Raw genomic sequence first — 27,944 nt, 5'->3', positions numbered from 1 at the left:
TGGTGGGCTATGCTAGCTTTTGAGGCCATCTTTGGTATTAGAATGAACTATGAAAAAACTGAATTATATTCATTACATGTAGAGAATTCCTTACCCCTGCAACAAATATTTAGATGCTAAAAAGGTGAATTTCCTATTAAATATCTAGGTTTACCTCTTCACTATAAGAAATTACAAGTAGTTGATTGGGATTTCCTCGTAGCTAAGGTAGAAAGTAAGTTGCAACATTGGAATGGGTCCTTGCTCTCGATAGGAGACAGACTTACCCTTCTCAATTCAGTACTCATTGTTGTTCCTTTATATGCATTGTCAGTATATAGACTTCCTCTTACGGTAATTAAACAAAGAGATAAAATTAGGAGAAGGTTTTTATGGCAAGGTAACTCTAGGAAGAAAAGGTACATACTCATAGATTGGTACACTTCCAATTTAGCTAAACAGTTTGGGGGATTAGGAATTTTAAATTTACACCAAATGAATATATCTCTTCTTCTCAAGTGGTGGTGGAAACTCAAAAATACTGATTATGAAGGGACTTGGAAAACTTTAATTATTTATAAGTATTTTGCACACCAACCTCTTCTCAAATCTAATTTTTGGACTGCTTTGCTGAAAATTAATCACATAAGAGAGTTAGGAGTATCATGTGAACCTGGAGTTAACACAACTTAGATTCTGACTTGATCAATGATACCAAAACTGTTCACTGGCAACTATGTATTACACTTTATTTTCTAAATGTACTAACCCCAATATACTGTTAGTTGATGTCATCAACTGTCAGGGTAGATTAGTTAAGTTTAGGATTACATTAGTTGGGGTAGATTTTCAGGAATGGACTGAATTACTTCATCTTATCAGCTCAACATCGTTCACAGCCTCTCATGACAAAATTGAATGGAAATGGGAAGCATCAGGGAGATTCTCAACTCATTCAATTTATAGGATACTTAACTTTGGTGAGCTGCAACCTAAAGACTCAATGTTATGGTGGAACTTACCAATACCTCCAAAAATTAGAGTGTTTATGTGGTTAGTATCCCATAATACAATCCTCACAAAAGACAACCTAGTTATCAAAGGGGATTGGAGACCCCAAATGTCAATTTTATTTTGAAAATGAAACTATTGATTATCTTTTTATTCAATGCACATTAGCACAACAAGTTTGGTTTTGGTTAGGTAGAAGTCAATTAATGATGCAAACTTGGGCAGATTGGGATAGTATCATCAAATTAGCTTTTTCTTTGTCTTCCATTGATAGAATCGATTTTTGTATTCTACTAAGTGCTGTTTGTCACACCCCGCGGCCACGGGTCGTAACAGTCCCCCGCCGTAAGCATACAACGCCGTGTATGCTTACAAGGCTACTCACAATTCAAACCAAACAATTCAATATAAAACAAGTTTCTAATAGATAATCAGAGTACACAGTCTGGTCAGAATATAATACAACAAAAGTATCTCATCCGGATACCAACCACGAGGCCTACCCTAAATCTATACAACAAAACATATCTAGAGTCATACACTGGTAAGCTACTAAGGCCTACTACTCTCGTGCCTCTCCGGAATCAGTCGCACCGGTACCTGTAATATAATCCGAAGGTGGGGGTGAGAATAAATTCTCAGTGCGAATTTGCCACATATGAATTATTGGACTTGCAATCAAACTCCATATTCAAAAATGAAACCCTAAACAATAACAATGCAAACAGATATATAAGAAAACATAAATAACAGAATGCCACTACTCGACAACAATTTATCAACCTGAAACACAGTTTACGGAATTTCCAAGATGAATTTCAAACACAACATATATTTTGGCTTAACTCGATTCATAACTCAGTTCATTAGGGCTTGTAGCAATTACAGATGTTCTTTCGAGCTGAACCTTTATCAAACCCACATCTGTAGGGTTACTAACACCTACAGATGGCCAACCGCTGGACCCTTTATCTGACACCCATCTGTAATCACTTGGCTTAACCGTTTATTAAGGTCTGGTTCGAATCACATAAAGAAAATCTTTTTTTTTGAATCGTTTCCAATATTCGTCATATTCAATCGACCGTTCAAATGCATTAACACGTAGGGAAATGCCACCGAGCCATAGACGTTACACAAGTCACCCACGACCTCAAATCACATCGCATAACATATCTCATATCATCACATAATCACCCTTCCTCGTCCCAACCGGTACTGGGAATATCGAGGGCCGTTCACCTAAGGCCATTAGGATCCTGGGAATCCAAGTCAGCATACAGCCCGACTTGGCAAATTCATTGGATCCAAGTGCTTAACTTCGTAAATCCATTCACATACATTCACATATTCAATCCAATCGTGGTGACTTTCAATCAAGATCAGATCACAATAGATCAACATAACCTATAACCATACCAGCATGCAAATCATTCAATTCAGATCAATTCGAGTTTAATTTGATTGGGCTATGCAAATGCTCTACACAATTCAGTGATGCAATCAATGATATTCAACATGACAAACGAATACACAGTTTAATTCCTGAAAATAAAGTATCAAACAAGTCCAAGAATCCCGCACCTTAGTATGACGAGCGTACCGCTTAATTTAAGGATCGGACGTCTCGTATTGTCTCGCAAGTTCTTGCTCGACCGAGCCTACACCTATATTATACGTATACGGCTTATACCTTCCCTAATCAATTTCTATGTGTTTGGTATCAATTCGTTCGGTTCATTATTTCTTACCAAAATCCTCTAAAACCACACAAAATCTCATCTAGGTCCTCTGGACCATACAACTCTCCATTTGGTAACCATCAATCACCGTTTCACTACTTTGGTTCTCGGTTCATTTCAATTTACCGTTTGGTTAACCCTAATTTGGTCAAAACCTCAAATCAGCCGTTAAATGTTCTAAAAATTCACGATCAGGAGGCAACCCTACCGATTACAAGTCTAATTGGTCGGGTTAAGCAAATCAAATCACGATTATGCCAACTTTCAATTTTGGCACGAAACCCTAGAAATCAGATTTCACAAATCGGAAGAAATCGGGAAAAAGATTGACAAACAAACTAGTAAGGAGTGTAGAGGAACTAGTTCTCGAGAAATTCGAACACAAATCTCGGGTTTAAAACGAGAATCTGAGAAATCGAGAAAATTCGAGGTTTCGAAAGAAATAGAAAGAGAAAGAAATACCAAATAGGAGGGTTCGGAGAGATCCTCGGCTGCTTTCTCGGTTCCAAACTCGATTTCTCGCAACAATCGGGAGTCTGAAAGAAACGGAAACTCACGAGCTCTTTTTCTTCTCTCTTGGACGAAAATCACTTAAAAATGGGGAATGGTGGAAGAGAGAGAGAGAGAGAAGCTTTGATTTGGATTTTAGGGTTAAAATTACCCTGAATGCGGATGCACCCATCCGCACTGCAGGTGGCTTGACCCGCACTCGGGACTTAGAAAGTTTTCAGACCAAATTCAAGAAAATCCGAGCCTAGTGCGGATGAATCCCACCCGCACTGCGGGTCAACTTCATCCGCACTCACTACTTAGCCGATTTCAGGAAAATTCAGTGCAATACAGAAATTCATGAGTGCGGCTGGACCCATCCGCACTGCGGGTCACTCACCCGCACTTAGTACTTAGTCAATTTTGGACCAACACAGAATTGCATGAGTGCGGATGCACCCACCCGCACTGCGGGTCAATCCCATCCGCACTGAGCCTATAAAATTCCAAAATCTCGAAATTTCGACGCGGTTTCGATTCACACTTAACCTACTTATTTAGGGGAACCTTAATTAAGGTTTAAACTTCCATTTTATTAGCACAATTAACTTGATTCTTGTTTTTAATTCATTTGAATTTAATTGTAAAAAGTTCGTAACGTAACACTGTTAGTTGGACCCTATGGAAACATAGGAATGAACTTTGCTTTACTATATGTAGTGTTAAATCTGCTAGAACTTTAATTTTACTTATTAAATCTGTTTGTTGTTATTGGGCAGGGAATCTGAATAAGAAGGTTAAGGATGTTGTTGATTCCCGGCTTCCTATCATAGAAGATGCCATCCCACTCCATCAGTATATGCCGCATGAGATTGTGCCTTTCCAAGCAGGTGGTGAAGGGGAGGATACAGTTCAGCTGGGGAAGGCCTTTGATGCGGCCATTTGGTGAAGATGAAGTTCTTCCCACATTTTTGTCAAATAGAACCAGATGACCTCAGCCCATTACTATGTGGCTTAGTATTAGCAAACTTAGCTTTCTTTTGGTCTCTTGCTAATTGCAAGTTATGGTTGATATATGCTCTATTACTTAGCTTTTGGTTTGTAATGATCTAAACCTCCAGCCTACTAGAAGCTCACAATGGGTCTGTATATTTAACTCTAAATTTCATAAATGAAATGGGCATATCTTACCTTTTTTGAAAAAAAAAAACTAGAGGTGCTATAAAATTTTATATGATTACTTGCATCCGATTCGGAACCGAACTGGATTTGAATTGAAATCGATCCGGATCCAATTAATTTAAATAGAATATGATTTAAAAAATATAATTGATTAAATTATGAGTACAATTATAAAATTAATTGTTAAATATTCGATTCGGATTCAAACCGGAACCAATATTGTAATGGATAGGATATAAGTTTGATTTAATTATCTAACTCATAACCGAACCCAACCCGATACTCGATAAATAATAATATCATTTCTTTATAATTATTTAATATAAAAACATATATTAATAACTATAAAAAGACAATCTTTTGCAATATTTTTAATTTATTTGAATGAAATTTATTGTTCTTTTTGTTTTGCACAGGTGATTGAAATTAAATGTCATGTTCACCTTTTGCCTATAAATTTTCAAAACTAATTAATTCATTTCTTGATTTATTTATTTTTGTCTACCATACATCTATCTTTCTACACGATCATTAAAATGTATTGCTCTCTTCGCTGATTGAAACAAACTAGTATTAATATTTTATTCATGAATTTTAGAACTATAAAATGAAATCACTATCTCCAATATTTTATTTTCTAAGATTATCTCACCTTTAATAATTTGAAGCAGATTTTAATTCATATTATAATGATATATTATGTAAGATTTTATAGAAATTATAATTATATTTAAACGTAAAAGGTTTCTCAAATGTTTTTGAGTTGCGACATGTATCAGTTTTGGATCCGGACATGCCCTAAATTCGAACCGGACCCAATAATTCACAAACAAGTTATGAGTATATCAATTTGGGCCTGGAAAAAACTAGGCCTTGATTTTGCCCTTTTTAACACTTGAGAAAGGCCATATTGCAAACATGCCCATTAAGGCCCAAAATTAAGACGACCCCTTCGCATGCTTGCTTGTTAATAATTTGAGGAACCCAACTTTTTTTATTTTTTGTACTCAAGTTGGTGTACTATTTATATTTAGTACTGCATACAGCACCAAAGTGAAAACAGTAAAATCAGATGGACTTTGCGAGAAAGAGAGACAACAAGAAATAATGTAGGGTCCTTTATTTCTCTGTCTGTCTGTCTGTGTCTATCGTTTGCTTTGCCAGAGTCAGAGAGAGCATTTTTTCAGAATAGCCGACAGCTGTGCTTTGTAATATTCTGCTTTTATTGGTGTGTTTGCTTCTCTTTATTTATTCCTCTACCCTTTTGTTTCCTGCAGAGAGAGCATCATTGCTTCCAACTTGTCCAAGTGCGCATGCTAAAAGGCAAAAAAAAAAAAAAAAAAAAAAGAAACCCTAAAAAGCTCTGCCTCTTTCCAAGATTAAGGCTCATTGCACTAGATGGATCTCAAAAGCAAGAGCCTCTTTCGGCTTTTCTTTTTCTATTTTTGAGAAAATACAAATCATGTTTCATAATGTGCATCATCAATCATCATCCAAAGATGCTCATGCTTTTTGAAATTACAAAAGGAAAATTTATGTGTCTATAATAATTTTCATTGCCCTTGAAAAGGTGTAAAGATATGAATGTGATGTGATGTGGCAAAAAAAACCAAAATTTCCTATGGAAATTATATTGTGCTCAAAATTGACACAAAAGAACCCAAATTGGCAGAAAAAGTAAATTCCAAATTGCCAACACAAGCAACCTGGTACAACTAAAGTGGTTCAACTAGCAGGTGTCATTCATTCTCTCAAAAAAACAAAAAAAACAAAAGAACACAACAAAACAATAGATCCAAGGGAACAGACCATTCAGATATCAGGTAGATATTTCTTTTTCAGAATCTAATTTGTTAAAAATGGTGGTCCATAATTTGTGCTCTCACCTGATCTCACCTTTGTGCTATAATGGAATCCTCACCGTCTGATCTGATATTAATGGATGTACGGTGCCGTGAATGGGTTGATGTTTGATTTGATCTAAACCGTCCAGCACTAATTTGAATGGCTCAGGTGTTGGTGAATTGAGCTTAGATTAGAAAATAAATTATGAAAATTGAAGTCAAATTTATATATATATATTTTTTTATTTTTTTTATTTTTTTATTTTTGCGTGTTGTGTGTAATATCTGATCATATGAGGGGCTTATATACAATACAAGATTCTAAACCCATTTTCGGGTGATGTGATGGTCAAACCATCTCCTGCTGTTGATTTGATCCCTAAAAAGTAAAAAGTGAAGAAACAGAAAATTTTACGATGCTTTGCCTATTCAATCAACCTTTAATTGCAATGACCGTAGGATTTAGCAAAAAAGCTTTTGAAATAACTTTAGAGTTTCCTGCATTGGATATTTGGATTGGAGTTGGAGTTGGACACATCAATTTCTGACTTACATATATATATTTAAGTGTGGGGGGTAGATTTTGCCAATATTTCCCAAACAAATACAGATAGTTTTTCATTTGCCACAGCCCAGTAGCCCACAGCTAGATGGTCTACAAAGGAATCAAATTCGAAGGATACTTGCTTAATTCTTCCTGAGTCTCAAAAAACAAAAAACAAAAAAGAGTTGCCCTTGAAAATGGAACCAAATCATATCACAAATTTCAGTCCTTTGATATCAACAACAAGATTTGACTTGAAAATGTTTATATATTAATTGCATCCCATCGAGGATTAGGCACCCATTTCACGAAATACAAATTTCACAAGATGGTACTTTCTCTCTCTCGTATTTGATCTACCAATTCTAAGTTCACTGCCTAAGCACTTGTAGCTCTATTTCATCTACCAAAACCTCACCTATCACTCTGTCAGAGAGGGACCTAATTTAGAGATACTAAACCGAGCCAAAAAAATCAAATAAGGAATAAAAAATGTTAATTAGGTCTAATTGGCTTCAGATTTAGAGCCCCAGTAAAATGTAGTAAACTAGAGTAATAGGAAGAGCTATAAGCATCCCAAAGATAACCCTGAAAAAATCAAAGCAAAGGTATATATCAAGTATTTGAAATAGTTCAAAATGAAGAAAACAGAACTATTTGGTTCTGTACCAGTTTGGTACGGTTCATTCACTGGTTTAGAAATACATGCAGGAGGAACCAAAATTCAAAAAATGGGCACTTGTTCGTAAAGGCAGATGGAAATGGGTTTGGTACCAAGTACCAACTGGTACGGTATGTAAGCAACATTACAAAGCTAAAGAGCGTACGCTGTGCTCAGGATGTCAGGATGCACGTTGTACTCCTTGGCAAACACAAAAGGAACTATTCCTTGCGGGAGAGCAGCCTGAAAATTTCAAGTGTATGTTAGAATACTAATGCATGTCACAAATCCTAAACCCGGCTACCAAAATAAGATTGCACCTACGAGGCCAACGAGTTTGCCTGGATTATTTTATTTAAACTAAGTTTAATTAAAAAATGATTGTTGCAGCAGGTTAATCTGTTGATACTTTATGCAAGGTACCTTTAGAATTTACAACTTTTTAATCTAACGAACTGGAGCTAGTTGAATGTATCTAACATGTTATGTTGTTATTAGCAAAAAGAACCTAATTAAATTTTAAATTTCAGAAAAAAAAAAATTAGGAGATCAAAATAGAAATGGTCACACACCTGAACAATAGCTATATGAAGAAGCACACCGCGCAAGCCAACAATAATTGAGGCAGCAGCCATGACAGCCGGGCCCGTTAGAAATCTGACAGCCATGGCAAATGCAGCTAGAGAATTTCCACATGCAATAATCCTGGGTTGCAGTGCCATAAACAGCCCTGTTTGAAAAATGTATCTCCTATTAGATAATCGACAAATAAGCATGTTAATGTAAAAAATTTAAAAAGTATCACTATTAAAAGAAGGGGCATGTACCGAGACTGAACATGGCCATTCCAAGCCCTGCATCAGAGAGAATGGAAATAGAACGTGCGATAATTGCTGGCATTTCAACTCCCCACCTACAAAGATTATTTACTTAGATGAGTCCCGACATGTCTAATAAAACCAAAGCATGTTCTATTTTTGGGGATTGTTTGGTTATGCATATTCCTTCAAGCCTGCTACAATAACATAAAACTATTTATGATTATCAATGCATTTACATCAAAGAAAAAAAAATTGAACTATTAAAATAACCACCACCTGAACGAAACAAGGGACCAAATGATGCCGATCAGGCTGGAATAAGTATTCGGGTTCCTTATCAGCTTGCGCCAGACCATGATAAGGATAAGGCGTGTCATAACACTGGCAGGTGGCATCGAATTCGGCCTCACATCTCCTTCAATGCCAGATTTTGGATGAAGCTCGGCAGTTGAGTTAGACCCAAGCTTAGAGAGGCTTGGGCCATCCTTTGGAATCGGTTCAACTCTACTATACTCGTCATAAGCCTCCCGGTGCCCACCTGCCAGAGTCATGAGGAGAGATTAACTAACATTTGTGAAGAGAATAACACGCACATTGATTAACTCATAATCCTTTATGGTTAATTTGCTTAGTAGGCTTATATCTAATAGAGGGGTGATATTTTATCAGTACCTACAGTTTACTTTTAGGGACTTCAATTCTGGGGACTTTTGGGACTTTAGGGAAAATGTCACTTCATTTTGACTATTGAACTACAGAAAAATATGGTCCAAATTTCAACCTAAGAATCTTAAATATGCTTTAAACAAAAACACCATATATAAACTAAGTGATTCTCTTCAATTTACTGTCATGCTAGAATTAAAACACTAAAAAGAGCTGAAACAAAACCTTTGCCATGATGATCTCCCATGTTACCAACTCCATGTTCATTGCCATTGCCGTACTCTCCTCTGAACACATGGTGGTGAACCCCACCTTCTGACACCGGGGAAGCACTTGAGCTCCATACAAACATGTGTAAATCCTTTCCTCCTTCAGCTCCATTCACCTTCTTCTTTGCCGTAACAACCGGTGAAAACATTCCACCATTCCCATTTACAATCCCCTTTTCCTCATCAAATCCAAAGTTTGAATTCCTCGGGCTTGCGCCATTGGCCACACCTGATTTCCCATTAACCATGGTGTAGAAATCGGTGTGGTTAAAGCTTGACCCACGAGGAGTTGGGTTGCGAGATGATTGGAGCGAGTAGATCTCCACATTGGAGAGGTTGGAGGGGCGGGGTGTTGCTGACACGTGGGACCGGCGTGAATAGGCCGTCTCTGACCTGGAGCTGGTTGATTTTCTGACTTTAACATGCAATTTGCCATCTTCGCCTATGGCCGCCTCGGTTTGAAGAGGCTCTTTACCTGTTTAGATTAAAAATTACTTAAATCAGCCTTTCCTATTTGTAACTAAAAAATGGAAGAATAATTAATATATTAGGTCAGGAAATGTATGCTCCAAAATCCTTAGTGTAATAGTTATCAAAGAAGGTATGCTTGGTAAAAAAATTGTACATACAAGGCATTAACAAATCGAAATAATCTTCATTTTGTTCTAATTACCATCTAATGAGAGGATGTCAGAATCGACATGAAAGGAGATGATTGAACCGGCCGTGTCGGGAAATTGCTCCATGATAAGGAGCCGTGCGCCTCTATACTCAAATAGGAAAAGCATAAGGGTGTACCTGTAAAAGACCAAACTTTCTACATTAGTTGATTGGTGTAAGAAATTACTAGTAGTAAATGGCATTCAGGTCTTTCTTGGTGTTTAGTAGTAAAGCAATCTCCAAAGAAGAAAGAATGGAATGGAATGGAATAGGCCTCACATGTACTTTTTTATATATTAAATTAAAATTAAAAAAAAGTCCAATCAGAAAGTTTCAAAATTTATTTTATTTTAGCAAACTATACAGTAATAGAATTTATCACGAGACACAAATGATCTTGTACTTGTAGGCTCATTTTGAATCATTTTACTTTTAATAAAATAATAGAAATCTCCCAAAAATAAATATTTTGGTAACAAAATCTGATTGGAGAATGCAGTAGACAAATTTATAAGTGTAACAAAACCAAATCACTATTATAATTATAAATTAACTAAAAAGGAGAAAATGTAGTATGATATGTAACTGGATTAACTTGAACCAACTACATTATTACTACCTAAAGCTTAATTAATTAGCACACTTGTTATTTACAAGAAGATAAAATAAAAAAGAAAAGAAAATTTATGAATTGAGGAAGCAACCAAATAATGCACTGAAGAACAACAATCTGAACCATCAAACTCCCCGAATCAGCACCATACATTCCCTTGAGAAGCGGTATCCCCATGACCAGAGTATTTGGCAATGAGGAGAGCGAGAAGAGAGTAATGGACCACTCCATTGAGCCCCGTTTGCTGACGTGGCTCCACACGAACAACACACCCAAGACGATGATCTTCTGTAGAGTATCAGCAGCGATAAACCGTAGGTTCATGGAGTACGGGTCGTTTGTTGAGATGAAATGGAACGAGAGGAGCGGCACGGCGAAGAGTGCGACGAAACGGTTGATACCAGAGCATTGATCCGGTGTGAAGATGCGCCACCATTTCACCGAACCGTAGGCGAGGATCATCGCGACGTAGAGCGGTACCACCGCCGATAGAACATGGTACAAGTCTATAGCTGTGATCATGGTGTGGTGTCCCTCTTCTCTTTTGTTTTTTTGGTGGGTGTGTTTGAGAAATGAGAAATGAGAAATGCTGGAGGGGAGAGAGGTAGTGAAGGGGCTTAGCCGCTTAGGCTATATATATATATTAAAGGAGAGAATAATGCAGGGGAGGGAGGGAGGGAGGAAGCAGAGATGTGGTGCCATTTACAGCTTAGGCTTCAGAGAAAGAGAACTCGACCTCTGTGCGCAGCGCATAGGAAAAGGAAAGGAAAGGAAAGGAAAGAGGGGGGAGTGTTGTACTAGTGTCTACTGTCTACTGTCTACTCTCTACTGTCTAGTGCGGAAAAGGAACTCAGTTCAAATAGAGAGAAGACTGAGAGACCTACATCTACATATATGCTCTCTGTTATTTTTCAGTAATTGCACAAGGTACAAAATTGTACTCTAAAAAATCGATTTAACGGTGATTACGGATTAGGATTTGTAAATATTTGGTCTCGCTCTGGCATATTAATCCTATAAATGTTTAAAAAAATATATGAAAAAAATATTCAGAAATTCGAAAATAATTTTTTTTTTTTTTCAATTTTTTTTTAATATATTATAGCATTTTTTTGTGTTTTGATTTGAAATAAAAAATTCAAAAAATATCTAAAAAGTAGAAAAAAGTTAGACTTACCGTACAAGGTCTTTTTCTAGACGTACGTTACTTAACAGATGCCAATTTCAAAAAGAATAAAACAAAACACGATTAAGAATACGCTAGCACGTCTTGACACGGTACGCCTAATAGGCCGTGTTGTGTTCTTAGTTGTGTGTATCGGCACATGTGCTCGGCACGCCATGTTTTTGCAATACACTACTCCTGATTTATGTTTAGTTGTCGAGTAAGAGGTGGAGTAAATTTCTTACTCTACGCTTAAGGAGTCAAATGAGGAGTAAAATAGAGTAATTAAGTTACTCCACTTTTTTAAGTGGATTAACTTATTCTACACTTATTACACTTATAGGACCCGCTATCATAGACATGGATTCATTTTTCAACATCTTACTCCTTCATATTGATTAATATAATTCATAACTTAAACTACCAAATAAATATAAAATATAAGAAGTAAAATAGAGTAAGCAATTTAATCCTCGTTAACTTTACTCTATAATTAAACATGACCGATAAGTTTTCTTCTTTCTTTTTTCTTTTGTTTAAGTGAAGACTGATTGGTGATTGGAGGATGCTAAGGTACTTAATTTGAATGAACAAGTAACGCAGTAATCTTACTATTTTAGAATTAGTATGAATAATTGGGCGACAAAGATTTTTTAATAGTTTATGTATTAACTCTGAAAAATTATATGTTGGATGCAAATTCTAAAGCTAAGACATGAGGATTGGTTTAGGCATGCATGTCAATTATTTTTATAATTTGCAACGTTGCAATGATGTTGGTTACAAAATAATTAGTGGATTTCAGAACATTAATTATTTATAATTACAGTTGGTAGAAGTAGTTTTTAGCTTTCATTTCATTTCTGACGGAGGCGGAGGTAATTTAAAAATTGTAGAAATTTGCAATATGAGGTGAACAACAGAGTAGTAAGTGTGAGGAAGGTGGTGGTAGTTAAACATTTGATAAAATATTAATGGTTGGATTAATGGCAGACAAGAAAGGATGAAAGGATGAAAGGATGGAGTAAAGATTGATAAAAAGTAAAACACTAGTAAATAGTATTTGTAGTGGTCTGGACTGGAGTATAGGCTCTCATCTCATCTCAGGCAGAGAGAGAAGAGAGAGAGAAGAGAGAGAGGAGAGGAAGCCTGTTCTGAGCCTCTATCTCTATATTATATATGTCAGTTCCTGTGCCTTTGTCTCTTCTCATCAGGATATTCCGTGGCCGGCACAGAGAGTAAGTTAATAGTAACGCCACACGACGACACAACACAACTACACAAGTGAAGTGATTAATGATCTGACCGCATGGGATGAGAAAATATTTGTCGCACATAGTAGAAAAGGCTAACCAATAGTCAATAGAGGAGGAATAGGCCTGTGAGACAAATATGATCATAGTATTGATGGTAGGGCAGGGCCGTAGGGGTTTAGGAGGGTTAAGACTTAAGATGCAGTAGACTTGCGAGAGAGAGAGAGAGAGTTTGCGAAATCCCATAATGATAAAACCAACCTTGGCTTGTTGGCTTGTCCTTTTGGATTCTGTTTTTTTTATTATTATTTTCTTTTATTTGTTAGCTGTCAGGCTGCGGTGTTGACTACGTCAGTGTCAGTGTGGGTGTGGCCGCTCAATCACATTGCTTTGCTTTGCTTTGCTTTGGTTTTATGAATTAAATACCTTTTCCCATATTTTCAGGGCACAAGGTTAGGTGAGGGTCGCCAGAATCAATCAACCCATGGCTTCATGGGATTTCCATCGTTCCATACCAAATTCCATTTTTTTTTTACTAAATTCACTCCCCTCATTTTTATTATTATTATTTTGTTTATATTTAACATTAAAATAAAACACTGGATTTAAAAGTAACTTCTAAGTAAATAAATAAAATATTATGGTCCTTTTAAGAGATGTCAACGGGTACAATACGAGTTGAGTGGAGGAATTTTCATACCATACCCGTTATGATAACGAAAAAAAATCTTTATCCTTACTCATCTTTTTTAATACGGTACAAATCGAATAAACGGATAAAAAAGTGCTATTGACATTTCGATTTGTGCTTTCGATAAGATATTTTTCAAAATAATAATAATAATAATAATGAATACAAGTATACTATTATGAAAATTTAATAAAATATAAAATTTTATTATATCATCTATCATCTTCATACAAATATATATTTATATATATAATTTAAAAATTATTTAATACGAGAACGGATAAGATAACAAGAAAAAATCGTCATTCTTATCCGTACTCAATAAGCTAACGAAAAATTTGTTTACCCTTATCCGTGTTTTCGAATACAATACAGGTCGGGTAAACAAGTAAAAGTGTGCCATAGACACCCCTAGTCTTCTAATACATTTAAATTATAAATTATTGTATCTATTTTGAAAAAAAAATGATAAGAAATCAAAGTCAGAGAAAATTCTTATTTTTCGAAAATGGAAGGACCATAAATCCAAAAGTGACTTTTGAATATTGTGTATTTATCTGGAAGTGGCTTTTGAACTGAAATCAATAACTCAAATTTAAAATATTTTTATTTTTCTAGTAACATATAAAGAAATATTTTTAATTATGCAAAAATCTCGACTGAAAAATGTTTATTAGAGTTATTTGTTGTAGTATTTATAGTGAATTAAATTAAATTATATAGCAAGATTCTAAATAGCGATTATCGCATCATCGCGGAAAGGCTAAAAAAAACTACCGCAAATAGCGTATCTATAGCAAAAGCTATCGTACATAGCGTTTTTTGTTTAAAAAAATATATTTTATATTTCTACTAATGATCAACATGGGAAAAAAAGAATACTAAAAGGCATCACTTGTGTGTTAGTTGGCTTGTCAGAACAATTTTTGTTGCTATTTTCCTTCGTTGAGAATTGACGTTAGAACTTAGAACTTAGAACAGGCACAGCATCCCCCATGGCCCATGGCCCATGGCATGGAGTAGACTGTAGACAGACACATTGCTTTCCTTTTTCTAAGCTAAAACTAAAACTAAAACTAAAACTAAAACTAAAACTAAAACTAAAACTAAAAGCAATTTGTAGTATGACGTACTATGAATCAATCCGTGACAAACATATATTTAACCCCCCAACAGCAACACTAGTATCTTCATACGCATAGTCATCACTCATCACATCTCTGCTAACGGCGCTTTAAAAAAAAAGACAAAGAAATTATAATATCGAATTCAAAAATCTCAAAACGGAGCAGAAACGAAATAGGGACGGCTTTTTGAAGAGCGCACAGTCATGAATATATACAGCAAGAAATGCGAGGTATTTAATTAACACAAAATTTGATGGCTTCGACAACCCAGAAAGCTTGCGGAACCAATGCAACAAACAAGGTAATTTTGTGAGAATATATTTTTTTTAATATGGAAATTAAAATCTTAATTTATTAAAATCAAAATCATATAAGCTATGAGAAATTTTACAATATAGATGTTCTGTGAGAAATTTGTTAAAATATTAATTTTTTTTTCTTTTTATAGAAGATGTAATACTAAAATTAAATTATATTAAGTGTATTAATACTAATTATTAATTATGATTAATATATAAACTTAACTTAAAAATTAGTCTTGTGTTTTGTTCAATTAAAATTTCTTATACTTTTAAATTATATTTTGTTTAATTATTTTAAGTTTTGTGTTTAATCAATTATTATTGTACTGTTGAAATGCTATCTGTGTATTTAATTGTTTTAAGTCTTGAGTTTCAATTTTTGTATTTATGCATTTTCAACTATTTTTACTTTTTTTACTTTGAGAAATAATTATATATATATATATATATTTGTTTTTTTAAGTCAAGGTACAAAACAGTACAAATTAATGCCTTTTTGTAATTAATGTCTTATTGGAGTAGAACCAGGGTGTTCTTAAGCTCACCAAAGTGTTTGGTGAGCTTAACTCTAAAACTCATCAAATCGGTTTCAAATGACGAATCCGAACCGTTGAAACCCGCCTACCTTATGAGTGATGGGTCTACATGTGAAAATTTTAAACATTCAAATTAATTTAGTATAAAGTCAAGCGGTCAAAAAACGTTCAAAAAATGAATGTACTAAAATTAATTTATTAATCTTCTAATTTTGACCAATTGACTTTATACTAAATTAATTCGAATGTTTCAAATTTTCACATGTAGACGCATCACTTGTAAGGTAGGCGGGTTCCAACGGTTCGGATTCGTCATTTGAAACCAATTTGATGAGTTTTAGAATTAAGCTCACCAAACACTTTGGTGAGCTTAAGAACACTCTAATTCTACTCGTCATCTTGACATAAAAAATAAATAGTACAATAGCTTCAAACAGCTCTTGGAAAAAAAAAACGGAGTTTTGACATATTGGTTTTTTCTTACAGCTGATGACGAACGGAAGCAGAAGAGCAAAAGAACCATATGGCCTATGGCCTATGGCTATGGGTATCACAATCTTTTTTTTTTTTGAGGAAAAGCCCTTGAGCGTATGGGTATCACAATCAGTGTCCAAACAGTCAGCTGCTGTCGAACGGAACAGAACAGAACCGAACCTTTAAAGTTTAAATATCATTTCTATATTTTTTTCCCCCTTTTTTCCGTACATAAAAGGCATAGAAATTATAATGATGGGAATCATGTCATTGTCAGTGCAATGTAAATGCAGAATTTATTACTTTGAGAAATATATTCAAAAAATTTCGAGAAAAAAAGAAGAAGAAGATGATAATCTTTATATGTTTCTTTATAAAAATTTCAATACATTTTGTGTGGCATGGCATACCTGCCGGCCATTTTTATTAATATCCTTCAGAAAAAAGTTAATTTTAAAAATAATTATCAGTTCTGTTTTTTTTTTTCAAAACTAACCTAACCGTCAGGTCCACGGGCGGCCCAATAAAAAAGCAAACCGCCTGGCCCACGGACGGTCTGCTATAGGTTTAGAGTTTTTGAATAAAAAAAAAATATTATTTGGTAATTCTTTATAATTAAAATTCGATTAAAATTCATACGTTAGGGTTATTGGTTATGATATATATTTTCTAAGTGTGGTGAGATGAATAGGTGAGATTATCTTTTTTTTTATGGAGATAATTAGTTACAACATAATTATAGTGAGTAACCTAATCTAATATTTAAAAAAATATTATATTACATTTAATATCTAAACTAATATTTTATTTCATTTAATATTTAGACTAATATTATATTACATTTGAACTAATATTTTTTAATACTAATCGAATATTTTATTTAATACTAATCTATTTAAATATGATATTATATTTATTTAATGCTAATTTAATATTTTATTTTAATACTAATCTAATATTTGAACTAATATTATATTACATTTAACATTTAAATTAATATTGTATTATATTTAATCTAATATTTTATTTAATAATAAACTAAAATTAGTTACAACTTATTAGTTACAACATAATTATAACAAATCGAATTAAAACATATCAGATTATAACTAAGCAAGTTTTAAAACTAAACAATTCCATAGACTAGCAAATTATAACTAATTAGTTACACCATAATTATAACAAATCGAAATAAGTTCACACTAGCAAGATAGTAGGTTTATCTGCCCCTGCCACCAAGTCTCAATAGACCTAACAAACGACTAGTTCTACTGGTACCAGCTGCAGGTGCGGCATTACTTGTAGAGCCTTGGCAACTAGATGATTGGCTCGGAGGAGGGGGGGTTGTGTTCTACCAGTTGCTTCAGCAACAACTCTGGCATTTTCTCTTTCGTTGTGCTTGTTTATGGCATCTGAACATAAGACCACAATTCAGTTAGTAATATAATAAGATCATAAATGAATTTCGTACAATGCTACATACCTGCCCTGCGCCTGTCAGAAACAGAACAGCGAGCCTGATTTCCCGACGGTCGCCTGCCACTCATCTCGTCCATGGTCATTATAATACGCTCGTGTCTCCTCCTCCTCTTTCTTATCCATCCTTCTGAAGGGAGTATTCTATCACCGACATATGCAGGCCACTCATGCTAATCGGGATAAGAATGGAAATATCCACCCCAAGTGGAAGTAAGGTAATCGGTACGGTACATGTCAGCAACATAGTGATCCTCACAGTAGTTCCTCACTCGGCATACCGCCATCACGTGACTGCAGGGTATGTGACTTAGCTGGGGTCCTTGGCATGTACAGGTTACCGCCCTGGCATCTCCGAATTTAACCACGTACTTGCAAGCCCTCTTGACAAACGCCATAGTGCCATCTGGTTTATGGCTGGTAGGAACGTACTCATTTGGATTTTGCACTTCGAATTCTGTTCCATCATTACCCATCGGGATCACTGTCATAGTTGCACCTTTGTCCTGTGTCATCTTAGTTTCTCCTCCACCCTTGTTAAAAATGACTGGTTCATCCTTATTAATTATGCGGCCTTAGCACGCCGTTCCTAAAACCAGGCATTTAACTTATAGAATGTGTCATCTACAACTACAGCCACAGGCAACATCCGGCTCTGCTTGAATACTGCATTCAGCGACTCGGATCCGTTGGTGGTCATAATTCCCCAACACCAACCTCCATCACGGGATTGATATATTTTCTCGTATGCTGGATCTTCGTTGACATCTCGGGGATTATTTTTACCCACCTTCATTAAGTAGAGATTTGCCTTTGGCATGTACTACATAAAAAATAAGGAAATAAAATAATGTAAGTAAACAATTGTACTAAAAAAAATTATTTTCTTAAAGTACAATAGTATATGTAAACAATTGAAATACATGTACATTTGCAAAACTACTAGTCATCTCTACCACCCTTCTCGGCTTTTTCTTTCTGCAATTCCATCTAAATGTATTAGTAACCCACTTGTCGCCCCCGGTTGCCTTGGAAAGGTTCTCCGCAACGTGTTGCATACACAACCTGTGCACGCACTGGCCAGTACGGGTTGACCAACCGTAATCTTCACGATCAAAAATATATTTTATTCCTTTGTGCTGGTCTGATATCACACAGAAAAATTTTCCTTCCCCAATCACCCGTCTTCTTAAAAACTGCATAAAGAATCCCCAGTTCTCACCATCCTCTTTATGAACAATTGCAAACGCCAAAGGCAACAGCTGGTTCTCAGCATCATATGCACATGCTATCAGTAGCCTCCCCTCGTAACGGCCAGACATGAAGCATGCATCAATGCTGATAACGGGTCTGATGTATGGCACATCTTGGATACAAGCACCAAAAGCCCATGCTATGCCCTTGAATTGTTGAGCTCTCTCTATTAGTACTCCGTCTTTATCAAAAAAAGGGCCATGCCATCGCTCATATACGGTGCCGACATTTGTACTTGCCATGGCCTGAAGCAATGGTGCCAGATAGCCATATGAATCCTTCCAACTACCGAATATTCTGCAAACCTCAAGTTCACGACCTCTCCACAGCCTGTTGTATTTTGGGATTACATATTTGTATTTGTGTCTGACGGTCATAGCCACCGCCTTAATGCTCATCGATGGATCCAACTTAATGTCCTCCTCAATTGCATCGGCAATTAATGATGCCGTCAGCTGCGCATGGTCTGTCATTGTGGACACAGACTTGCATGTATGAGGTGGTTCACACTTCTTAATCATCCATGCTTCCCCTGAACCCGCAGGGGTTGCAAAAAGGCGGAACTCGCAGCGCGGGTGAGTTTTACATAGCACAGCTAACCTTGTTCGTTCTCTTTTTTGTATTATACATTCCCAGTTGCCGTGAACATGAGTCTCATTTATTTTCTTTATAAGTTCGTCTATGTTGGTATAAAGTTGCCCTGCAGCAAGTTCTTTATTGTATTCAACACGATGACCAAAGAAACTAATGTCTGCCTCTTCGAAAGCTGTGGTGTCGTTGAATGTGGCAACTGGATGCTTATTCCCCCGACCTCTAATCAGGAATTTTTCTGCCCTGGACAACCCTGGTACATTTGCATCACCATTTGATAAGTCATCAGCTTCCCAAACCCCTTGGTATTCATCCCCCATTTCCATTTCCCTTTCTGGTACGACATCAATAGCATCTACATCAATATCAATATCAGTTTGATTAACGGGCACCGGTCCTGACTCTGGCATAGTTGAAAATCTAGGGATTATGGGTGTCTATCTTGGTGGTGGTGGTAACTCTTCAGTATTTTCTGGGGAGTTGTGGTATCCCTAGTTGTCATAAGGGGAGTGTTGGTGGTACCTCTGGTTATCATAAGGGGAGTGTTGGTGGTACCCCTGGTTGTCATAAGGGGAGTGGTGGTGGTACCCCTGGTTGTCATAAGGGGAGTGCTGGTGGTACCCCTGGTTGTCATAAGGGGAGTGCTGGTGGTACCACTGGTTGTCATAACCCGAAGGTCCAGCTCCAGCCGGACTTGAAGGTCCAGCCCTATTCCGGGGAACCCTATTTGAATATATGTCCATTACTGGGACCCTACTAGCCACAAATTGAGTGTACACAACTCTCCACAAATTCGCATATGTTATTGGAAACCTAACAAAGTAAGGTCTATCCCCCACGTGAGTTGTCAATCCGTGTAACCAATTATATTTCATACCTATTGGGGTTCACAGCAGTCTTTTCGTACATTAGCTGCTTAAGTTCTTGAAATGTGGTATTTTCATTAATCTCGAAGCCAAATGCGGCATCTTTCGTGTACTCCACGCCATCTTCACCTTTTTGTAGTTTGCCTCCCACATACAGTGCAACTAACATCTTTTTCTTGACAAACTACATTTAAAAAATAATTTTATAAGGATTAAAGTAATTGTACAGTAATTATAACGGGTACAGTAATCAATAGCTAATTAGAAAATAAATTTTTTTTTCCGTGGCTACATTAATTTATGTTGCTATAGTAATTGCTACAGTTACATTAATTAATAATTAGCAAATAATTAACAAGAAATTAAAAGAAAAATCTGCTGCTACAGTAAAATCGCCTTCAATCGCCCGACAATCGTCTTAAGTTCTCTCTCAAACAGTAAAATCGCAGCACATGAAATGTTTAGTTTACAGAATGGTTGGAGTGGGTAGGAGAGAGAAAAAATCGGGTTAAGTAGGCACCTATAGTAGACCGCCCGTGGGGGGGGGGGGGGGGTGGGGGGGGGGGGGGGGGAGGGGGTTTGGTCCCCTAGCAGACTGCCCGTGGGCCAGGCGGTTTGCTTATTTTTTGGGCTGCCCGTGGGCCTGACGGTTATGTTAGTTTTGAAAAAAAACAAAACTGATAGTAATTTGTAAAATTAATTTTTTTCTGAAGGGTGTTAATAAAAATGGCCGCATACCCGCTGTTTCTTTTTCTCCTCACTTTTTTTTTTTTTTTTTTTTTTTTTTTTTTTTTTTTTTTTTTTTGAACAGATATCTAAACCTTACCAGTTATCAGTTACCACCTCCTTTTTGTTGTCTTGAATGAAATGAAGTAGTGTTAGTAACACTTTTTGATAGCGGTCTAAAAGAAAATGATGGAGAGTGCAGAGTGCTCGTCTCGCGAGGTAAATGTCTAAGCAAAGAAAGGTACCTTTTTTATAATCTCCACAGCAATGGATCATTCCACGCATGCTATTGCTATATCAATATGGATTCTCTTTGTTTTTTTTTTTTAATTTTTAATTTTTATTTTTGGTGAGAGGCCCGTAGGCCTATGCTCTTGTAGTCTTGTCTTGTGCAAGAAAGAAAGAATCGTGCATTTAATATAATAATAAATATATATCCTGAGAATAAGCTACTTGTACTTGTCAAGCGGCGCTAGCCTACCAAATACCATCATGACATGATGCAGCTGCATGGGAATGGGATCCTCATTCTATTCCTCTCCAGTAATTTTGATTTCAAAATTCAATTCAAACCCTCCACTCCACCATTATTATTATTTTGTTGGTACGAGAACGAGAGAATTAAATTAAATGTCTAATCCTGAAGTAAGCCTAGTTCGTTCGGCCCATCATCACATCACTTTCAATTTCAATGGAGTTGGAGTTGGAGTTGCAGTGTTGCACTACCACCTACACGGCTACACCTACACTACACAATCAATAGCAACTGAGCCAGCTGTCTCAAGCTTGGTTAATATCACTATTAGTAGCAAAATATGTATTTCTTTCTGTTTCTATACTTGTAGTCAGATATATACTGTTATATATTTTGAGAAACATATAACTTGTAAGGTTGATTTTTGTCAAATATGCCTCATCTATTCTTCCCTCTGTTATATTTTCACTTTAGAAAACTATTAGTACCTAAATATGCCTCATCTATTATTGTTTCAAATGAACTGCTTACGTTATTTAGCGTTTCAATTCCTGGGTAAAGACAGCAAAGTAAATATGATAATAAATATTCACCTTCAATTATCTGAGGAAAATTTGTTAGCAATTTCCTTGGGATAGATACACGAACTCTCCAGTAGCTCTATAAGAAGACTATTAGTGCAGCACAATCAAATCTCCTGTAAATCATTTGCTTAACAAAGTATTTCATTTTGGGATTTCAATCCAGTTCCTTCCAAGATTTTCAATTTTCCATTTTGAAACATAAAAGAAGCTTCGACAACAACACTATTTTGGAAAGTACAACAAAGAAAAGAAATACATAGAGACCTTAACACAATTAGTCTGTATAACTACAATCAGTTACTGGCTAAACTGGATGATGCTAAGCTGATTTGAACTAAGATGCCTCCAATTTGTCTGTGTTAACCCACAGCTATCTCAAACCTTGAGCAAATAACGAAGGTCAAATATTACTATTTACACACAAGAGGTCAAATTTTATGATTACACTCTTTACAACAATCTTCCTACTGCAATCAATCAACTTATTCCTCCACAACTAAATTAAATCAGGATGCGAATAGCTCCTTCTGTACAATAGTTGACCAATTTTACAAAATTGACAGCTGCTATCTTATTTCTCAAGCGAGGTGACATTCTCAGTCCCATTTCAGAGATAGCCTGCTATGCTTTCTAGTTGGTACTGCTAGCCCGAGCTCTTTGCATTGTTGCTCATCTGGATAGAGGCTCTTTGGGGTAGCACCAAAAGCGTGTCGCGCCATCTCAACGCCTGACAAGCACTGGTGCACATAAACTGATGCCTCCTCCACACGCCTCTTCAACTTAGGTGACCTTAGGGATGCTGGTTTGGTATCTACATATAGAGGTGCATATTCATCAAGAGAGTCATTACAGCTCCATTTATTCAAGGACATTCAGAATTTTTTCAAATTATACCCTGCATATTCATTCAAATTACACCAGGCACTCCTAGATCTCTGAGATAGTTGCCAATAATACCAAATCTTTATAGTTCATAGTAATTAGACTAATTTTGTGGAAAGGACATATTCTATTACTTGCTAAAATCTTTTCCCTTCAGTCCTAAAAAGCCACTTTTATACTGGGGCGGATGCACCCACACCATATGGGGGGGTCAATTGAACCCCATTTTTTTTTTTTAAATTTTTTTCTGTATTTATACATGATTTTTTAATATAGTTTAGAGTAAAATACTATGAGTATTGTAAAATTCACCCCCGTTCACAGCATGCAAATTTTATACGATTGAACTCCATTCATGTTTGACCCCCATAATTTGAAAGTCTGGCTCCGCCCCCTGCTTCTATACTAATCCACCCAGGAGGTGGTATTTTCAGCAAGTATGGTAAAATTTAGGGTGCATTTTACATAAACCAAAAAAAGAAGAAAACAACCGAATACTTGTATATGAAAATTCAAATCGCAGTTTACATGAAGGCTTACCTTAATATGAAATACAATCCCCAATAAAGACTGGATCCAGCCAGATAACATTATGGCCTAGTAGTTACCTTATTCTTGTTTCAACTTCATTTCATATGTTACAAAATTTATCTTTTCTGAATGTTGTGCAAAGATACCTTACAGTAACCACACTAATCAGTAATCACCAATCCTCGGTACGGACAAACCCAACAAAAAGCAGAATATAGATTTTTGTACTGGTATAGATCGCTGTACAGACTTGTACATGCAAGTAACTCAGTAATCACCTTTATATGAAATAAATACCTTGCCTCTATTTTCATACTGGAACAAGGCTAAGAGAAGCAAAACTAGGGAATTGGTGCTCAGACACTGTAGTTGTTTCCTTTTATTTAAGTTCAAACCTCTAATTTTCATGTTTTGATGTAATTGATGTAAACGTTTTCATTTAAGTAATGTGATGTGCCTAAGGGCATTTCCTAAAAAAAAAAAAAGTAACTTAGTGCAAACCACTACAGTACAATTGTACAAACTTAGCGCAACACATGTACTTACCTTTATATGGATACTCCTTGTTAAGCTTAGCAGCCTTTATGAGCCTCTCTGTGGCAGCCTCCCATGAGAGCTTGCGTAGTAGATCATCTGTCATTGGGGCTGGCTCGTCAGACAATGCGCCACGAGTCAATTTTACAAACTCAGATTCATCATCGTATATGTGGCAGTTGGGGAACTGCTTGAAGAACTCATTTGAGGGATGGTTTGCACAGATTACTATTTTGCCCATCGCAAGGGCTTCAGCCGTTGTGGTGCAAACCACATCAGTAGTGCTTGGGTTAATGAATACCTTGTAGCTGGATTAAAAAAAAAAGTCAATTTATTCTGTTAGATTTATTAAAAAAGTAATAAACAATCAAATAATTTCAGAAGTGAAAACTGAGCATTTTGTTAACCGTTATTTTAGGCAAGTGTAGACAATTTGCCCATTTTGAAAGCATGTTACTTGTCAAGTTGAGACAACTTGCTCATAACTTTATATTTTGATCTGCCCAAACCAAGCAAATTGATTATTTTTACACAACTGAAGGCCAAGCCACTGAAATTGGCTTCCTACTTTTACACAACTGAAATTGGCTTCCTACTTTTACACAACTGGTTTCAAATTGATTTTTTTTAAGTTATTTAAGTAAAACAAGGGAGGTTCAGCACAATTTCGTCATGTTTTGCTTGATATGGAAGTTGATGCCACTTATAACAGCATGTGACCCACAGGACGTTTAAAATTGGTTACATATATAGTAATTTATTAGTGCAATTTGCAAAATATTAAGAATAATAATATGATACAAGACAAAAGTACCTCGTGCAACACAAAAACAAATACCCAGTAGATTGAGACTCACTCATGAAATAATTTATCAGCATGGTCCCGTCCTGGGTGAACCTTCACCAATAACTGCAATTTCTCTGCAGTTTGACGAATTGCGTCAGAATCCTCTCCACTCCCATATAAATCCACCTGGAGCCCATCTAGCTGGTCTTCATACTTTGATAAAAGATGGAGTAGTTCTCTATAACCTTTATTCCATATCATTTTGCCGATGTAGTAGGCTCCCTTTGTGAATGCAGCCTCGCCTCTTTGTGATTGTCCACACTTTTCCCTTCCAATTTCAAGAAATTTGGGGTTTACACCGTGCACATTGCATACAATGGAGCGAGGGAGATCTTGAGTGGCTGCTGATAGTCTGATTATCTATATGAAATAAATTAATTTGAGAGCCAACATTAATTAAAATTTCATTTTTCATTTATTATTTTTTTTAATTTTACATTGTAACCATACTAGTGATTGCTGGAGGTACAGCATATAGAACTATAGTTAATTTTTAATGCACATGTTTCGAGTTTTATTTTTGTGAATGCTGATTACTCTGATATCTCAAGAAATTCTCCTTTCTTATTTGTTTGGAAGTGCTGTCTCTTCAGTATATTGCAGTTTCTTTATTTTATTTTCTGTCCTTTTCTCATCCAATGTAAAAAATATAACGCAGTTAACAAATAAGATATGTTATTATGTACTTAAAGACAGTATTATAATTTCTTTCCAGAAGTTTCAACTTGTAAATACAACTGTCTGTGGAAAGTCAAAAGGTTGTAGACGCATATTACCATTATTTTTTCAATACAAAAGAAAAGAAGATACTCACAACTAATGACCAACCAGATCAATCTAGAAATAAGAAAATAAATGACTTTGACAGCTTGCAAACAAACTAAATATTATTGTCAACAAAAATTATACAATACCAAATTCAATTGTCAAACTCAAGGACAAATTTGCTTATGTTTGAAGTTAAACAAACCAAAATTAATTTCAAATTTCAGATAGAAGGGTGGTTATTCAGCTCTTATAAATGACGAAATTGCAAAATCAATTTATAGAAAATTCAAAATGGCGCATTTAGTCCTGCCACCCAATAGGTACCTTATACTTATTTGAGACATCAGCAACTTAATGTGACAACACATCATATAAGGCCTCTAACAAAAACAATCTGACACCAGAAAGAAGTTAATAGAATAAGAAATAAGAAAATAAGGTGAGCATAGGAGCTTACTTTATGGCAATAAATCCTTGTGACCCAACTATTCATATATCTTAGAACAAAAGCAATGATCCTTCCATTCTTTTCTCGTCTGACATACTCGAGATAATTTGTATGAACTATACCAATTACTCGCTTAAACTTGTGCTTCCATTTGCAGCCGTGGTGGTACCAGTTGAGGTGCTCTGGCTCCTCAAGTATGGCCACATCAGCTTCGTCATCAGGAATGCACTCTGTGAGGTCACCAACTTGTATAATGCTCCTTAATTCCTTTGAAAACTGTCCAATAGAGCGTATGGTAAAGTGAGTGAGTAGTGGTTTTGGTACATAGTGATCTTTCCGGAAATAACACACTCTTTCTTCTGGCTTTAGTTTGTAACAAAAAAATAAATTGTTCGCTGTACTACTAGGGCTGTAGTCTGTACCCTGTGTAATATACTGGTACTTAATAACCATTGAACCTAGTATGGGTTTAATTTGAAAAACCATGCCACTGCAAGCACCCATAACAATACAAACTGCCAAGGAATTAAACCTTAGGCTTACTAAATTGATCGAAGTTAGTGAATTAAAAGAATCTTGCATGAATAGATAGTAATAATTTACCTTGGCCGGATAGAACTTGATCTGGAATTCAGGTCTGAAATTGACCCGTTCCTCGATCCAACGCCTCACAAAGCTCTCTTGCTCTGACGGCGAGCTGAAGGTAACGCCGTTAGGGTAAACCAGTACCTGGTCGCTCAGCGAGAGCCAAGGAATCACGAGCGTCACCTCTCTCTCTCTGTCACCGTGGCCGTCTCCAGCGAGGTACGCTGCGCGAAACAAAGGGTTGACGGCTGTTCCAGTCATCCATGGCAGGCTGGCGGTGGTGAAGATGGCGACGTGCTGCCTCATTCGTGTTTGGGAATAAGAAGCAAGAGAATAAGGAATGAATTAGGGGAGAAGAGAAGAATTGCGGGGCGTGGCGTGGCGTGGCGTGGTGGAATTAGAATTACAATTAGAATTAGAATTAGAATTAGGGGAGAAAGAATGTCGGATTGAGTCGCCTTGTTTCTTGTTGCTTTGTCTTTGTCTTTGACGGGATGGTATTCCAACTGCAGGTCTATGACAAAACACTACTCAACTGAACAGACGTAACGGTCACAAATTTTTATCTGTAGAAATTAATTAATATAAAATATTTTTTTTTATTATTATTTTTTTTAAAAAGGCAAAAATTGCCCATTTCATTGCTGAAATATAATAATTACAAAGACCAGTTTTTATCTATTTAGCCTAATGAGTTCATTATCACTCTTTACAAAACAAAATGAGTAACATGCAATAAAACCACCAAAGCTTGCTATTAGCAAGGCAACAAAAATATGCTAAATTTGCTAAAAACTAAGTCACAAAATATTTGGGCTAAGGCTAAGTATAACTAGACGACAAAATTGGTGAAGCATCTTTAGTTTCCACTACGGTAACACGTTGGCAGCAGCAAAACCTTGCTGGCTAAAGACCTCTACATCCGAAAGGAAAGGTACTAGCTCTAGTGGCATGTACTGGTTCAAAGGAATGACATCTTCTATGATCGGGATCCACTCTCCAACAACATTCTTGACTTTCTTGCTCATGTTTCCTGCCCAATAAGAACAAAGAGATTTAATTAGTAAAATCAGATGTCTAGCACTTTTAATAGCATAATCATTGAAACAAACCTCATTCCTATGTTTCCACAAACTCCAACTAACTGCACTAAGGATAATTAAGAAACCTGTTCTATCTATGACATCGAGAGAATAAGCAAATGCAAGTATACTATCCCAAGTTGTCCATGATTGCATTATCAATTGAGTTTTTCCTAACCAAAACCAAATTTGTTGAGCTAATGTACAAGTGATAAAGAGATGGTCAATCGATTCATTGTGTAAACAAAACTGACATTTGGGATCTC

At 36.0% G+C, this 27,944-nt stretch overlaps 2 protein-coding genes across 2 annotated transcripts; both read right to left on the bottom strand.

Moving 5' to 3' along the window:
* Positions 1–7,045: 7,045 nt before the first annotated feature.
* LOC144547362 (putative auxin efflux carrier component 1b) lies at positions 7,046–11,295 on the bottom strand. Its single transcript, XM_078295988.1, has 8 exons — positions 10,573–11,295; positions 9,882–10,006; positions 9,165–9,683; positions 8,550–8,811; positions 8,280–8,365; positions 8,025–8,182; positions 7,619–7,695; positions 7,046–7,379 (listed from the first exon to the last, which is right to left on the bottom strand). Exons 1-8 carry the CDS (start codon positions 11,001–11,003, stop codon positions 7,313–7,315), a joined length of 1,725 nt encoding a protein of 574 aa, XP_078152114.1. The 5' UTR covers positions 11,004–11,295; the 3' UTR covers positions 7,046–7,312.
* An 11,088-nt stretch (positions 11,296–22,383) lies between these two features.
* On the bottom strand, positions 22,384–27,091 carry LOC144547490 (digalactosyldiacylglycerol synthase 2, chloroplastic-like). Its single transcript, XM_078296158.1, has 5 exons — positions 26,615–27,091; positions 26,021–26,287; positions 24,806–25,155; positions 23,961–24,256; positions 22,384–22,812 (listed from the first exon to the last, which is right to left on the bottom strand). Exons 1-5 carry the CDS (start codon positions 26,900–26,902, stop codon positions 22,598–22,600), a joined length of 1,416 nt encoding a protein of 471 aa, XP_078152284.1. The 5' UTR covers positions 26,903–27,091; the 3' UTR covers positions 22,384–22,597.
* Between the last annotated feature and the right edge of the window lie 853 nt (positions 27,092–27,944).

This window comes from Carex rostrata, chromosome 31 (assembly GCF_964058835.1).
Source record: "Carex rostrata chromosome 31, lpCarRost1.2, whole genome shotgun sequence".
Lineage (NCBI taxonomy): Eukaryota > Viridiplantae > Streptophyta > Magnoliopsida > Poales > Cyperaceae > Carex > Carex rostrata.
This window is presented reverse-complemented; position numbering and strand designations above follow the sequence as displayed.

What these genes read in the sequence shown, in the direction of transcription:
- LOC144547362 (XM_078295988.1), bottom strand. Translation starts at nt 11,003, where the DNA reads ATGATCACAGCTATAGACTTGTACCATGTTCTATCGGCGGTGGTACCG. An exon ending in GGGAGATCATCATGGCAAAG is followed by an intron (nt 8,812 to 9,164) that starts GTTTTGTTTCAG and finishes TGACTCTGGCAG; the next exon opens with GTGGGCACCGGGAGGCTTAT. An exon ending in TGGTCCCTTGTTTCGTTCAG is followed by an intron (nt 8,366 to 8,549) that starts GTGGTGGTTATT and finishes TAATCTTTGTAG; the next exon opens with GTGGGGAGTTGAAATGCCAG.
- LOC144547490 (XM_078296158.1), bottom strand. Translation starts at nt 26,902, where the DNA reads ATGAGGCAGCACGTCGCCATCTTCACCACCGCCAGCCTGCCATGGATG. An exon ending in TCAAGTTCTATCCGGCCAAG is followed by an intron (nt 26,288 to 26,614) that starts GTAAATTATTAC and finishes TCTATTGGACAG; the next exon opens with TTTTCAAAGGAATTAAGGAG. An exon ending in CAAGGAGTATCCATATAAAG is followed by an intron (nt 22,813 to 23,960) that starts GTAAGTACATGT and finishes CTCTATATGTAG; the next exon opens with ATACCAAACCAGCATCCCTA.